The 16,938-nt window shown below is 44.0% G+C and overlaps 1 protein-coding gene across 1 annotated transcript; it reads left to right on the forward strand.

Annotated features, from left to right (window-relative positions):
• Nucleotides 1-8,862: 8,862 nt before the first annotated feature.
• Nucleotides 8,863-9,488, forward strand: LOC124672814. The gene has a single exon (XM_047208984.1). The coding sequence runs from the start codon at nt 8,863-8,865 to the stop codon at nt 9,319-9,321; it is 459 nt and encodes a 152-aa protein (XP_047064940.1). The 3' UTR covers nt 9,322-9,488.
• Nucleotides 9,489-16,938: the final 7,450 nt, after the last annotated feature.

The following is a 16,938-nucleotide window of genomic DNA, read 5'->3' on the forward strand; positions in this document are numbered from 1 at the left end:
AATTACCACGACTTGTATTGATCTGCTTGGTCCTCTTCCTATGACGAACTCTGTTGATCAGCAATCTAGAGAGTCCTCTTCCTTGAAGTAGAAGCATGGAGGGAAAGCACCTTCGCCGTCATAGCATCCTGCTAAAACATCACTGTCGTCACCAACGGACTAGAGCCCCGCCTAGCACCTACAAGACAAACACACATAACAAATGATCTTTTTATTATTTTGAATTCAAAACATGTTTCATTTCTTAATTTCCATAAAGCCATGTGCAAAGCTGCAACTCCAACATCATGGAAGTTTGTTTTTCCATGGGAAAACTTTGCAATCCATCTAAAGTATTGACTAAAATTGCAAGGTCTGTTCAAGGCCCCACTAAACTTGTCCGCTACAGTCCACACATATATGTTCTAGGGCAAGTAAAAAGGAGACGATGGATTGTTTCCAACTCATCACAAAGTCTACATTAAAAATTCCCCTGTCAATCCCTTTTCTGCATATTATCCTTAGTAGCAATGTCATTATGCTAAATCAATCACATCCATATTTTTATTTTATGTGGATTTCTAGCCTTCCATAGATGCTTGGAATTTTTCTTCACCAAATTCTCATATAGAGATTTTACAAAAAATACGGATTTTGTCAGATTCCAAATAGGTTTATCTCCACCCTCACCTAGAGTCATAATTTGGTTTGTCGTTCTTCTCAACTGACCTTATTGCCCTACATATAATATAAGTTCAAAATGGCAGCATTAGCCACAATTTTTTTCTCATTACAAATTTCAAACAAGCTGGAAAAGTAATCTTTGAGAGGTTGTGATGTGCACCAATCATCATACCAAAAGCTTGTTTGACTTCCATTACCAACTCTCATGCTCCCATTGTCCATATATAATTTATTAAATTTTAAAATGTCAAACCAACAAGCAGAGTCAAAATTCTTATGATTTACTAAAACTACAAGTTTGTTATGAACATATTTTGCTTGAATCAGATCGTGCCACAAACCTCCATTGTTTTCTAGTTTCCACCACCATCTGCATAGTGCAGGTTTGTATTTATTTTTCCAGATTTTTAATTCCCAATCCCCATGCCTGTTTTGGTCTACAATTAAGTTTACATTTTACCATATTCTATTTCCTAGTAAAATGTCCATTTTCCCAAAAGAATATTCTTTGAATTTTCAGTAAACACTCATTAAATGAAACGAGGATTCTGGACATGATTTTTTTTTTCGAAATGGGTAAGCCCCAGCCTCTGCATCTGTAGATGAACATGAATATATCAAAATCTTAATGTCATTCAGAGAAGCATCACCTATCTAGATATTGATCCTCCTTGCCACCCATATATATGTTTCAAAATTCTATCCTCAATAAACTTTAAATCTATAATTCTTAGTCTAGACCACTCACAGGAGCCCCAAGATATTTCAGTGGCCAGCACCCGATGTGATAGTTAAAAATATCAGCATACAAATCCATCTTTACACTATCTTCTATAATCATCATGATCCCACTATGGTCAAAGTTAAGTTTCAAACCTGCCATGCTTTCAAAAAGATATAACACATGCTCTTAACACTAATAGCCATGTCCACATTGTTTTGAAAAAGAACTACCGTGTCATTTGCATATTGCAAGATGAACACCCTATTATGAATAAGATGTGGAACCAAACAATATATTAAACTATTATTTTGTGCTTTTTGAACATTCTAGCAATAACATCACAAATTTTATTGCACAAAAGAGGAGAGTTTTTTTTCTCTCGAAATGGGAGCATTGCCCCAACCTCTGCATCAGAACGATGCACACGGCTTTCTTTTATTGCAAAGAGAATATCAAATATCAAGGTTTACAAATCACACATTACATAATGTGGATACAAAAATCAGCCAACGAAATAAAAGTAGCAAAGCTCGTCTATGCATCATGTAGTCGTCTAGTATGAAGCCAATCACTCTGGCTGAAGATAGCCCGTACAACCTTCATCAAACGATTACACCCAACATCCAAAGGTTCCCGGTGATCCGCAGGAAGGAGGTAAGACCACATGTGTATTGATGAAGCAACCCTTTGGATAACCTGCAGGAAATTTGGTTTTGCAACCCTGTTAAAAACAACATCATTACGGCAATTCCAGATCGCCCAAACTAAAACATATACCCCTACTCGAACGCGTGCCTTAGTATTTTATCTATCTCATTTAGCCAATTACCAAACAAATTAGTAACATTAGCACAGGTGACGGGATATTAAAAGTAAAATGAACAACACTCCAAACAAGACGCGAGAACGGACAAGAAATAAACAAATGATCAATTGTTTCTTTATATCCACAAAACAAACAATATTTGCATCCATTCCAACGTCTTTTAGCAAGGTTATCCTTGATTAACAACACCTTCTTATATAAGAACCACATGAAAATCTTAATTTTCAGTAGTACCTTTATCCTCCAAATGTATTTTTTCAGAAGCTGTATGCCCATTCAAGAAATCAGCATACGTGGACCTCACTGAAAAAATCCCAGATGTGGTTAGGTGCCATTCGAACTTATCTGGTTCATCGCTAGGAGATACCTCCATCAGTCTACGGACTAAAGCAATCAAACTCTCCCATTTATCACTTGTGAGCGCACGAGTGAATCCTATATTTAGAGGTGCATAAGACATAACATTTGTTACTAAGACATTCTTAGATCGAGTAATATTATGGAGGGATGGGTATTGTTCAGAAAGAGGAGTATCATCCAGCCAAACATCTTTCCAAAATTGAGTACTATTACCGTCTCCTAAATAAAAGATCCTTGATTAAATAAATCATTTTAACCCCCATAACCCCTTCCAAAAAGGAGAGTCGGTAGGTTTGGCTTGCACTTGTGAGAACGTTTTACCTCACATGTACTTTTTTTGAAGCAGCTCCTGCCACACGCCTTTTTCAGAGAGAAGTTTAAATAACCATTTGCTAAGTAAACATCTATTCTTTATGTCAAGTACCTTGAACCAAGACCCCCTTGGTCTTTTAGTCTACAAATAATGTTCCATTTAGTTAATCTATATTTCTTATTTAAGTCAGCAATTTGCCAAAAAAAAGTGAGACCTATAGAAATCCAATCTTTTCTGTAACCCTTTTGGTATCTCAAAGAAAGATAAAAGGAACATCCTCGGAATGCTTGTTAGAACATAATTAATCAGGAGAAGATAGTTACTGTAGGAAAGCATCTTTCCTAGCCATGACGCCAACTTCCTCTTGAAGCGGTCCTCAACTGGGTTCCACTCTTTATTCAGTAACCTCCGATAATGGATGGGTATGCCTAGATATTTAAAAGTGAAAGACCCTACCTCACAACCAAATATTGTTAAATAATCATCCTCTACCTCTTTAGCCTTACCAAAGAAAAATATTCCATTCTTATGATAGTTTATCTTTAAACCGGATAATTGGTTGAAGAAAGAAATGATTAACTTCATATTTACGACTTTTCTATGTCATGTTCCATAAATAAGACAGTGTCACCCGCGTACTGAAGGATCGATATCCCACCATCCACAAGGTGAGGTACTAACCCTCTGATATGGCTATCATCCTTAGCTATAGCTATAAGAACAACCAAAATATCAGCCACGATATTGAACAAAATAGGTGACAACGGGTCCCCATGCCGAAGCCCCTTAAGCTTTTAAAAATAATGTCCAATATTATCATTGATTATATTCTACGCTCCCTCCCTGAACAAAGCGTGCAACCCATTCGCACCACTTTGACGGAAAACCCTTCATACACAATGCTTGCTGAAGAAAAGACCATTTAATCTTACCATACGCTTTTTTCAAAATCTATTTTAAATAGGACTCCTTCCATTTTTCCGATGAATTTCATGAATGGTTTCATGGAGAACCACTACCCGTTGAGTATATTTCTCCCTAGAATGAAATCAGATTGCCTAGGCTGAATGACCTTATGAGCAACCACCCTTGCTCAGTTAGTCCCAACTTTCATAAAAGCTTTAAAACTAACATTAAGCCAAACAAATGGGCATGTATTACTCAATCCTACTAGCATCCTCTTTTTTTCGGGAGAAGAGCAATAACGTCAAAGTTCAGCTTGAATGGAGGCAAATCTCGATCCTGAAGCTGAGCGAATAAAGCCATCAAGTCGAATTTAATAACTTCCCAATTTTTTTTAAATAAAACTCCGCAGGAAACTATCTAGACCCGGTGCTTTATTATGCTCCATTTGAGAAACAGCCTCCCACACCTCCTCTTACGTAAATGGAGATGCCAGTATTACCTTTTCTTCTTCAGATATTTGTGGAATATCGTGAGTGAAATCTTCTCTTCAGATAAAATTACAATGTTTGGGAGCCCGAAATAACCTCTGATAATATTCGGTAATGAAGGCTTTTAGGTTCTCTTGACCTAAAATTGTTCCCTCATCTTGCTCTAGCTGAAAGATCTTCTTTCGATGCTTTCCATTTGCAATAAGGTGAAATACTTTGTATTATTTTCACCTTCTTGAATATGCTTAACTTTAGCACTTTGAGCCCACTTAGACTCCTCATCACGCTGTAGTTTTGCAAGATCCCTATCCGCTTATTTCTTTGCTGCCCTCTCGGCAACATTAAGAGAAATTGTTTCCGCTTTCAAATTTAGCTCATCTATAAGGAGGATAAGCCTCTCTTTTTTCCTTCTTATAAGCACCAGAAAGTGGCGCATCTTATTTTGCAATCTTTCGACATGATTCTTTCCAGACAGAACAACATTCCATTCAGTCTGTACTAAATCAAAAAAAGCCTTCTTGGCGCATCCAAGATAGCTCAAATGAAAGTTATTTTGATTACAAAGGAGCGCAGGATCTCCAAAGTCAAGGAGAAGCTGCGTATGATTCGACCCCGGGCGCGTAAGAGAACGCACCGAGACAAGCAAAAATTTCTGCTCCCATTCAACATTAGCTAGGACTCGATCCAACTTCTCATAAGTTGGATTGGGGATATATCCTTGTCTAACTCCCTTATGGGTGCCAAAACTATTACCCATGAAGCTATTTACTTTAACACAGAAAGTACCATGTAATCACTTGTTTCATCTATCCACACAAAGTGGAATTAGACCCACTTAAATCCAAAATTTTGAATAAAAATTCTCAATTAACTTTATCATATGCGTTTTAAAGTCAATTTTAAACAATACCCCTTGTTGCTTTCTAATATTAGATTCATGCAAAATTCATGAATGGACATAACTCTTTATCATGATTTTTTTGCCTATAATAAAATCATTTTGGCAAAACATCATAGTTTTATCAATATCTGGGTCAAATCTAATACTCCCCCCCCCCCTCCATGATAAGTGTCAGGCATATAGTTCAAATTATCCATTTTGTTTTTGAAACGGAGGCAAAAGCTTTGCCTCATCCATTCATTAAGAAGAAGGTGCCCGGTTTTTAGGAGAAAATCGGGCAAAAACCAACAACAACAGTGCCAGAGCACACCCATAACCACACACACTCCGCAAGAAGGGCACACCCAGCCACCCTGGCTACCCACAAAAGCTAAGAAGCTCAAGCCGGCCTATGCCAAACAGATGGCTCATTGAGGAGAGACCGACAACTCCGCTTCTGACGACGAGCCTCAGAGAGGAGATGCGCAAGACAAGCGCCGAATAGGACCTTCACTGGATCGCCCCTCGAGGATCATCGTACACCGCCCGAGGGTGGCTTCGACTTCACAGCAAGGAGAGACCACCACGAAGACATTCGAACACGCCGGAATGGAGCCGACTAACATGACCTTGCCGCAACCAAACCTTGGACACCACCATCGTCGTTGCCACTCAAGCCTCCACCCGGAACACCCGCATCTCCGGTTGACATCCTGCCAACCCAGATGCCCTGTGTGTCGAGGCCACCGGAGGGCGCGAAAGGGATCACCAACTTCAAGACGACGCCCTCAAGAGGGGAAACGACGAAGAATCGACGCCGTCGTCCGATCCCACGGGATCTAGGCTTTCACCCGAAGATGTGAACCCGAGGCAGCGAAGGTCATAGAGCTCCACGACCGCCCCCAAGAAGGATGGCGACATCCGCAGACGCCGCGCGGTCAGGCTTTCGCCCGGAGCAAACGAACCACCACAACCTCACGCGGCCGGACAGCGAGACGAAGACCGAAAACGCTGCCAGCCCGCACTCCGCAGACACACCTCATGTGCAGAAGCGGCGCCACCGCCGCACACAAGCCACCACCGCCACCAAACCAAGAAGCTCCGTGAACTCTGCTGCCACCACCCGCACCACGCGGGGCTGAAGAGCCGAGTCGCACCATTACTGCCGGCCAAGCTCTCCGAGAAGATCTCCGCGGGCGCCGCCAACCGCCACAGAGAGGGAGCTTCGACGAACGCCAACACAGGGGTCCAAGGCCGAGCCGTCGACCGCAACAGCGCGAGCTCCCCGGTCCAGCCGCCCTCGCAGCCACAGCGGCTGCCACGCCGCCGGCCACCACGCCAGCAGCCACCCATCCCGGGGCCGCCGCCCCGGCGTCCACCCATGCAGCCGCTGAACCCCGCCGTCGCCTCTGCCAACCAGAGCCACGCCGTCCGGATGCACAGCCACCACCGCCGTGAAACCCGGGGCCGCCGCCCCAGCGCCCGCACGCCTGCCACCAGGGACGAGCCGCCACGCCGCCCACGCGGCCGCAGCGGCCGACTGCATCACGGCCAAGCTCCACCCACCCGAGGCCGCCGCCTCGGCTTCCGGTCTCTCCCGCGCGAGCCGCAGCCAGAGGATCCCCACCCGCCTTTGGGGACAGGGCCCGCCGCCACCGCGGCGAGGGCCGGCGGCAGCGGCGGCGCGGGTCAACGCCGGTGGAGGAGCGGACAGGCGGCGCTGGGTCGCCCCCGAGACGCCCAGTCGAGCGCCGCGGGAGCCCGATCCGCTTTCTCTCTCCTTTTCGCGAGTCGCAACGGCGGATACAAGCATGTGTTTAAATTATCCAAATTTTAACTATAGGCTGGACACTTATTATGGATATAGGGAGTAGAAAGACCTTGGTGAAATTTTTGAAGAGCACATTAATCAAGCAAATTGGTCTAAATAGTTCAAACCATACCGCTGTATATTTTCGATCTCTATAATTTGGTATATCTCGGTGATGAAAGTCTGTAAAATAAAGTGAGTTTTCCATTTTAAGGAAGTATACGTAAAGGGTATTTTACAACAACTTAATTTGGACTCTTACGTACGATTTAATTTCTCCCATTCCGAGAAGCTTCTCCGGTGATTCTTTCTAGTGATTATTCCAAAATGCCAAACCTAACAACCACGTGAAGTACAATCGATTCTATTCGAGCTAATCCGTTTTGTAGTGATAACACTGATAAGGCGACAACGTTTCTTCAAAGTAGAATATGGTGGTAGTCACATTAGCGCCGGCATCTCAGATTAAAATACTTAGGATCGTGCGAGTGAGTGATTAGGCTATGCGCAACCTGTCCGCCATTAGATTATTGTTAGATCTTGATACTAGAGCCGTTACTTACCACATTGAGACCAAGTAGTGATGGACGATATAATTAGGTAATATTGCCCACAGTAGATAGGTTTGAGTCTCATGAAAATAATGTGCAACTTTAGACCCTGATATATACTTTACATGTACAGTTGTAAGGTTGATAATATGCAACTAAAAAAGAACTTCTTTCAGGCTTCAAGTGAAAAAAAATATAGTAAAATCATAACTTTCTAATGAAGGAAAAAATACTAATATCAAGATGACCCCTTTTCGCGAAAAAGCCTCTCCAATTACATAAGATCAAGAGCTAGTTCAAACATGAAGAATGAAACAAAAACAATTGCACACAACAGCGGACGCGAACAACTATCGCAATCCTTGGCAACACACCGACAACGTGAAAATTTCTCTGAAAAGGGACGATGTGGAAGAGCCGTTACAGTTGTAACTAACCACCGATGGCCAGACGAAGGGTTTCATCCCGAGGGAAAATTTGAGTAAGATCCAAGCAAGACATTCAACAAAGAAACGAGGTTTAAACACCACATTGCCATATACAATCAATGAAGACCACACCAGTGATTGTCGTACCCGTCCTAAGAATTGGTACGTGTCCCATTTCCACTTGGTGATTCAGGTTAACTCTGCAACATCTCTATTTGGGCCGAAAGCTATGTCGGTCACAGCTGCACGGGTCCTCCTAGAGGTATCACGCATCAGCAAATCTTTAACTTAGATATAAAGATATACAAGTCATGTAAATCTAAAATTGCATGAAAACGTTTTTTCAACTCTAAATTTTATAATGTGCAACTGAAAAATCACTAGTTCTTAGATGCCTAAGAAATACTCCCTCCGGTCGGATTTAATCGACGCGGAGGGAGGCTTGCACATGCACATCGTTATGTTTTTGGTGCGTCAATTAATTGCGACCTGAGGGGTAGTAGCAAATAAATGCAATAGGACATAGTGCATGACCTTTTATTTTTTTCAGAAAACATGGTTCACAATCATTCATATTTTATTGTTGAAAAACTATCACATCATCAAGCAGGTATTTAGTTGGCCGATCATATCAATTTATGGAGGAAATAGGAAAACCAGAAGTAAACGCAAAAGCCATCTTCCGTATGATCCGAACCCATTTCGATAGGAAAGCTATCCGACCGTTAGTTCCAAACCCTCTCTCAACATAAAAGGAGCTCGAACGAAAAGAAGCCAAAAGTCCAAGACGCGACGCAACAGCTAGCCCAGCCCCCGATCGCTAGCTCGGCGAAGCAACACTTTGCCTCCTCCAGCTCCAGGTTACCTACGGTTGGCCACTTCCCACAGGACAAGAAACCAGCCGGCTGCCGGCATGCCTCACCAGGTCACGCTTCCCGGCGAGGAGGCTCCGTCGCCGCGGCCTTCCGCCGCCGGCTGCTACAACTTCCTCCGCGCCGCCTCCACTCGCCACGGACAGGGCGGGTACCGCCGCCTGCACTCCGCGGCCGCGGCGTCGGTCGTGAGGGTGGAGGTCGGGACGACGGCGAAGGCGAGGAGCGTGTTCCACGTGGAGCCATCGGTGCTGGAGGCCGAGCCGGTGCGCCGGCTTCTGGCTGCCGCGGGGCGGAGGATCCCCGGCGGCGCGGTGGCGGTGGCCGTGGACGCGCTGCTGTTCGAGCACCTGCTGTGGCTGGCCACGACCACCAACGGGTGGCTGGACGGCGGTGGCTCGGCCGCCGATGACCTGTCGGAGATCGTCGAGTTCTACTCCGAGGAAGAGGACGACGATGACCACCAGGTTCAGCACCACGGTCACGGGCTCAAGCGCTAGCTAACTATGAAGCTTCTTCAAAGCAAATTCGGTTCGTCTAGTGATTATCTTCATGCTCGTACGTGTACACCATGGTATGTATACTCCGCATATAGCAATTCATCTACTGCAGTGCTGGCTAATTAAGCTATCATGGATGAGCTACATGTATCAAGGAATCAAAGCGGAAGCAGGATAATGTATGGTCTGAAGACGGTAGAGCGTAGTCAATCATCAACTAATAAGATTATTATGAAGTTATATCCTCTGGTGACTGAAGAAACCTTTAATTTTTTACGATCAAGAACACCTAGCTAGCCATGTTGGTTTTGTATGTGGTACCAGCAGGAGATTCTATTGGTACCAGATTAGCGCTTCTGGTGTTGCCGTACAAATGCAGCACCTGCGCTCATGGGTGCACGCGACGGATTTCTGAGCACGCCTCTCCGGCGACGGATTGAGACCGGACATGCCACCTACCTCGAGGCGTAACCTGAGCTGCTGATCGGTACCCTGTAGGTCGCAACTCAGTGTCGATGAGACAATGATCAATGCGGAAGGCAACATACGAAATGCCAAAACTTTCCACTACACAAACGCATTATCCAGCCGACCAGCCGGCGGCCGGGAAGGCCAGCACAACCGGGTAGGTGAGGTGTATCTGTAACTCAGCCGGCTGGACAGCAGTTTTTTTTTTCTCGGCCAGAATTTCTGAAATTTAGGCGGAAACCGATAATCTCGTTACCCCTGAAAATAATTGATACCAACCAAAATATTTCAGCTACATTTGAATTTGAACTCTAGTATTTGGTCAAATAGGGGACGTATGACGTAACACACATAAACTTTGGTGTGGCGTGGTGCCGTGGTGCCGTGGTGTGCTGTTGAATCCGAAAGGTCGTGAGTTCAACTCCATGTAGTCGCAAAAGATTTATTTGTTATATTGTACAGAAGTTGTACGTCTAATTTACACTAAAAATTTCTTCGTTTTTTGCTTGAAATTTTTGAATTTCAAATTTTGTTTGAATAATGTCGAATGAAAAAATTCCCAGATATCCGAGATTTCGCGGTAACAGGTTCTTCCGGGACCTCCGGTAAAATGCTGTCACCGAGAAAAAAACCTTGCTGGATGGTCCATCTAGGTGTCAATGCCCGAAGACGAAGAAAACACATTCTACGCAGGAAAACCGTTCCAGCTATTCTTGAATATCTTCCTTCAAAAGGATTTCCGCTTGCTCAGAGCATGACGAAAAGAAGACTATCATTCACAGGCACTTCAAAAAAATCGTTTAAAGCCCCCTCCCCCACCACCGCCACCGCCATGAACTTTTATTGGGCAACAATTCCATCTTCGCAATGTGATCTTTCGAGTCTTAGTTAGGTGTTCACGGAGAAAGAGGTTAAAGAGACGATGGACAATACCGTTGGTGACAAGGCCTTGGGTCTAGATGGCTATACGGGTGCTTTCTTCAAAGCTTGTTGGAGCACAATCAAAACGAATGTAATGGCGGTCATCAACCAATTCTCAAAGCTTGCATACCAATAACCTTCATTAATTGGCTAAATTCCGCAAACATTGCTCTCATTTCGAAGAAAGAAGGTGTCGAAGAGGTCACGGATTACCGCCCAATAAGCCTCATACACACCATTGCAAAACTAATCTCCAAGATGATGGCTATTAGGCTTGCGCCGTTCATGCATGTGCTTGTCTGTACCACCCAAACGCCTTCATAAAAAGGAGAATTTTTCACGACAATTTCCTTTATGTTAGAAATTTGGCGAGGAAGTTGCACAAGTCAAGAACGCCATACAACATGCAATTCTTAGGATTCAGTTAGATGGGATTACTTGATGGACTTGCTACAACACTTGGGCTTCCCAAGTAAATATTGGGATTGGATTTCGGCTATTCTAACCTCCTCATCCTCAAGAGTGCTTCTAAATGGCATTGCGGGAGAATCCCATAAAGCATGGAAGAGGTCTTAGGCAAGGGGGGCCGCTATCTCCGCTTCTCTTTGTTCTAGCCATTGACCCCGTACATTACATCTTTTGCAAGGCAACCGATCAAGGACACCTACATAGGTTGAGAGGGAGGGACCCCACGATTCACACCTCTCTCTATGTGGATGATGCCGCCATATTCAGTGTGCCCAACAAACATGACATCCACTATCTATCCTCCACCATGCAGCAATTTGGAGATGTCACCGGTCTAGTCACAAATTTCACAAAAAGCCAAGTGGCGGCCATTAGATGTGCGGGTATTGATCTTAAGCATGTTCTACAATCTTTCCCGGCTAGCCGTACAAACTTCCCAATGAAGAACCTTGGCTTTCCGCTTTTGGTGGCAAGGTTAAAGAGAATTCACTTCCAATCGCTCGAAGATAAGGTGTACACCAAGCTTGTGCCATGGACTAGGAAACATGTAACCATGGACGGAGGTGCCACCCTTGTGAAGTCTGTCCTCACTAGCATTGCCATCTATTTCATCACCATGGTCAACATTCCGATGGAGGTTCTCATGAAAATTGATAGCATTAGGAGAGCCTTTCTTTGGGTGGCTTGTGACAAAGTCACCGAGGGGAAATGCAAAATAAGCTAGGAAACAGTTTGCAAACCAAAAGGGTTTGGTGGCCTTGGGATCGTCAACTTCACAAATTTTGTATCCGCACTTCGAATGAGATGGCTATGGCATGAATGGAATGATGAGAAAAAACCTTGGGTGGGCCTTGGGAACCCATGCACCACGCAAGATAAGGAAATCTTCGCCGCAGCTACAAAGGTGACCACTGGGAATGGAAAGAAGGCACATTTTTTGGAGGCTCCTTGTTAGATGAAGGTGGCCTAAAAATATTGCTCCCATTATTTCTAAAGGCTCGCAAAGGAGGAAATGCTCCGATAGCGAGGTTTTGGAAAACAAATATTTGGTCACTCAAATCAAAATGCAAGATGAGCTCTCCATTGAGCACATTGTGCAATTCATGAACCTTTGGGAGTTGATAAGCTTCTTGCAAATGAATCCTAATACCCCAGATTCAATCTCATGAAAGCTCACCATTAGTGGATGCTATTCGTCGAAGCCGGCATACAACATGCAATTCTTGTGTCATCCTAATTCTTCCACGCCATCCTTAGTTTGAAGGCCATGGGCTCGCCCGAAATGCAAACTATTTGCTTGGTTGTTCATCCAAAATAACGGCGGATAGGCTTGAGAAAGGAGGGTGGCAAAATTGTGGGCGATGCAAGCTTTGCAATCAAGTACAAGAATCTGCGTCTCACATTCTTTTCAAATGTCGCTTCACCATCTGCGTGTGGACAATTGTGAAGAATTGGCTTGGGCTACATGATGTTGATCCAAGTATGTGGCATATTAGACGCTCCCGTAAAGGAGTGGCGGATTGAGGAGATCCACAAGCATACACAATGAAGAAAGGCTATGTCATCTCTTGCCATGTTGATGTCTTGGGAAATTTGGAAGGAACGGAATACTCGCGCCTTCCGGAATAGCGCATCCACCGCAACATGGTTGTCGCAAAAATCAAAGAAGAAGTGGCAATGTGGAGCTTGGCAGGGGCAAAAGTGTTGAGTATTGTAATGCCGTGAGAGTAAGTTTTTCTTTTGGCTTGGCCCGGGGGTTAAGCTTGGGTTTGTAAAACTTCTTAAAAACTTCGCCTTAATCAATAAAAATGGCTAATATTTTGCCTTGTTTTTTTATTTAAGAAACCAGACGAACGAGGTCGTTGGTTCACCTCCATCCACACTTCCACTCATGTTAGCTACGCACGCTCACCTCTACACTAACGACGCACATGATGGCTCAACTACACGTTTCTGACGACGACGGCCAACACAGAAAAGACTCCCTTCTTTCCCGGGGAAACACAGAAACAGTCCCTTTCTTCTTTTGCTGACGATCACAGAAACAGTCTGACATGCAAAATGAATGGGACTCCTGATCCGCATACGGGGTTGCTCTTGATTTCGTCCGCTATGTTGAGATATCAAAGGTTGGCATTTTCATAGTTCCGACTTCCGAGTAGTAGCCTTAGCTGCTACTACCAAAAGCCAGATAATGCCGCTAACATACCATAAACTCATAAAGAAATAACTGGATATGTTTCTTTACTTCTGTATTCCTAGAGACATACAAAAGACCGGATCTGAATTCTGGTACAGCTACATCCCAAAGATGGGTACATAATTAATTAGATAAGGAACCACCACAGACGATTTATATGTGATTAATCAGAAATAAACTATACATCAGTAACCAAATATGGGTTTGAATATCATGATCATGACAACAGATTCAGTTACATAAATAATTTGGGTACATAGACAAGTGACCGATTGCAAATACACTATCTGCACAGCAATGTAAACGGCTGCTTTGCACAAAAAAGAATCATCAAGAATCAAGATTCAAGAGAAGCCCATCACCCATACAGAAACACGCACGTTTGAGGTGAACACAGCGATTCTTCCGTGCACCTCCCATGCACCGGTTCATTCAGTCTCATTACATATCAATATGTCGAACGAGACTGTGACATGTTGAAACTCAATGAAACTTGGTAACACTGTGTGGCACAAATCTTAAAGCAGAGAATCAGTGGTAGAAACATGCACGTGACCTCCCATGCCCCGGACAACTATCTGTTAGGTCTAAAAACGCATGAGTAGCACAAGATCGCAAAAGCAGACACTAGAACACCTAATGATCATAACAGAGATAGTAGATGTGTTGCATTACTGGGCACTGACGATCCCATCGACGCCTGCGTGAGGCAGGCTTGGTGTGGCGGTGTTGATGACGAACTTGTGGTCGATGACGATCGGGAGATCCTCCTGATCCCCTCCGGGCGCCACCTGCACTGCCCTGGCACAGCACGGCGAGGTTCCAGTCTGGTCTTCCCGTCGTTCTGCGCCTCCCTAGATCGGTAGGGCTTTAGGAGTTGTGGGGAAAGCAGCGAGCTGATCGTAAAACTGACCGTGATCGATAGCAGCCAGGCTCCCCCCCTTTTATATGGCGCAGGCGACAGGGGACCAAACCATCGAGTTGGTTTTGGTGCCCCCGATCGAGGCGCGTGAGATGCGAACGAGGTGGTCACGAACGTTGGTTCGTGGGCCTCCTCCTTAACGTTATTTGACTAGAACGTTTTTGTCAATGTTTATCTCTTAAACCTGACGTTATTTGACTAGAACGTTTTTGTCTCTTAAACTCTGACAGGTCAACCAACATTCTCCCCTTGATCGTTAGGTTTAACATCATTTGCCCATTCTCCATAGGAATAATAAACCAAAGTGAGGTGTTACAACAACCAATGAAATGCTATTGAACCTCAACACTTATGGCATACCCGCCTATCTTGAAATGGATAACATAATACTTATTGGGAGTGGTTCTTATTATGGTCCCTTTATTCCAGAATCATAAGGCTTACAGTAATCCCATGCCGGCAACATGCTCACGGAAAATTCTGAGTGGTAAGCCTTTCGTTAGCGGATCCGCAAGCATACGAGTCGTACTTATATGCTTAACCTTAGTTGTTTGATCCTGGATCCTATGCATCACAACATGATACTTAATGTCAATGTGTTTGGCAGCATCACTTGACTTGTTGTTATTCGCATAGAAAACTGCGGGTTCATTATCGCAGTACAATAGAAGTGGTTTTGAAATGCTGTCGACCACTTTAAGTCCGGGAATGAAATTCTTTAGCCATACAGCCTGCCCAGTGGCCTCATAACATGCTATAAACTCTGCTTGCATCGTAGATGAAGCAACTATAGTTTGTTTGGAGCTTTTCCACGATATAGCTCCTCCGGCAAGTGTGAATATATAACCTGACGTGGATTTCTTACTATCCACACAACCGGCATGATCAGAATCTGAATAACCAACAACTTGTAGGTTATCAGACCTTCTAGTACGTAAGCATGTACCCTTTTGTTTCTTGCATATAACGCAAGACTTTCTTTGCGGCCTTCCAGTGGTCTAGTCCTGGATTTGATTGGAATCTGCCAAGCATCCCGGTTACAAAAGCCAAGTCAGGGCGTGTACAAACTTGTGCATACATGATGCTTCCGACAACTGAAGCATAAGGAACCAACTTCATCTGATCAGTTTCAATTTGGTTCCTCGGACATTGAAATGTCCCAAATTTATCGCCCTTGACTACTGGGGCAGGTGAGCCAGAGCACTTATGCATATTGAATTTCTTTAGTACTCGCTCAAAGTATGCCTTTTGTGATAGTCCCAACACACCTTTAGACCTATCTCGATGAATCTCAATGCCGAGGACATATGAAGCTTCACCGAGATCTTTCATATCAAAATTGGAAGACAGAAAAATTCTTGGTCTCGTGCAGCATATCCTTATCACTCGCAGGCCAATAATATGTCATCCACATACGTAACTAATATTGTGAACCTACTGCCCTTAAAATTAACATAAATGCAGTTGTCCTTAACATTTTCAGTAAAACCAAAAGTTCTAATAATCTTATCGAACTTGAGGTACCACTTGTCTTGAAGCTTGCTTCAAGCCATAGATGGATTTCTTCAGACGACATGCTAAATGTTCCTTTCCTTCCACAACAAAACCTTCCGGCTGAGTCATGTACACGTCTTCATCAAGGTCGCCATTTAGAAATGCCGTCTTAACGTCCATTTGATGCAATTCTAGGTCGAAATGAGCTACCAGAGCCATGACGATCCTAAAAGAATCTTTAGATGACACAGGAGAGAAAGTCTCATTATAATCGATTCCTTCTCTCTGTGTGAAACCTTTTGCCACAAGTCTAACTTTGAACCTTTCGATGTTCCCTTTGGGGTCATACTTAGTTTTGTAGATCCATTTGGAGCCTACTCTTTTGGCGTCATTAGGAACTTCTACTAGGTCCCAAACATCATTTGAGCTCATAGATTTCAACTCGTCTTCCATGGCGATTTGCCACTTAGACGAATTCAAACTCTTAATGGCCTCCTTGTATGAGGTTGGATCCTCCACCTTTCCTATATCATCTACATCCTCACTCATGTAGGTGATATAATCATCTGAGATGGCTTTTCTTCTTTCTCGATGTGATCTTCTCACAGGCGATGGTGGTGGAGGGGCATTATTATTGTGAGGATCTTCTTCATTATCCGACTGGTGATTTTCTTCACCTTCTGGATCTGCGTTATCATTAGTTTCAGGATCACCATCAGGTTGAGGACCAGAACTGTGAGGTTCAGTCTCAACATTAGAAGTGATTCTCCTCTGCATTGGTAGAACGACCTTTTGGATAATCGGGGATGGAGCACACACCCGCTTTTCCTCAAGATCGATCTTCCTTATTTCATTAACTTCATTATCCTCAAAAAATACCACTTGCCGGGTCTCCACATACTTAGTGGTATGACCTGGGCAATAGAAACGATATCCCTTTCCCCTGTGCGGGTATCCGACGAAGAAACAACTAACCGTTTTTGGGTCTAACTTCTTAAGTTGTGGATTGAAAATTCTAGCTTCAGCAGGACAGCCCCACACACGTAAATAGTTAAAGCTCGGTTTCTTTCCCGTCCACATCTCGTGAGGTGTGTTCGGTGCTGACTTAGTGGGAGCAAGATTTAAAATATGTGCAGCCGTCTTC

Source organism: Lolium rigidum, chromosome 7 (assembly GCF_022539505.1).
Source record: "Lolium rigidum isolate FL_2022 chromosome 7, APGP_CSIRO_Lrig_0.1, whole genome shotgun sequence".
In the NCBI taxonomy this organism is placed as follows: Eukaryota; Viridiplantae; Streptophyta; class Magnoliopsida; order Poales; family Poaceae; genus Lolium; species Lolium rigidum.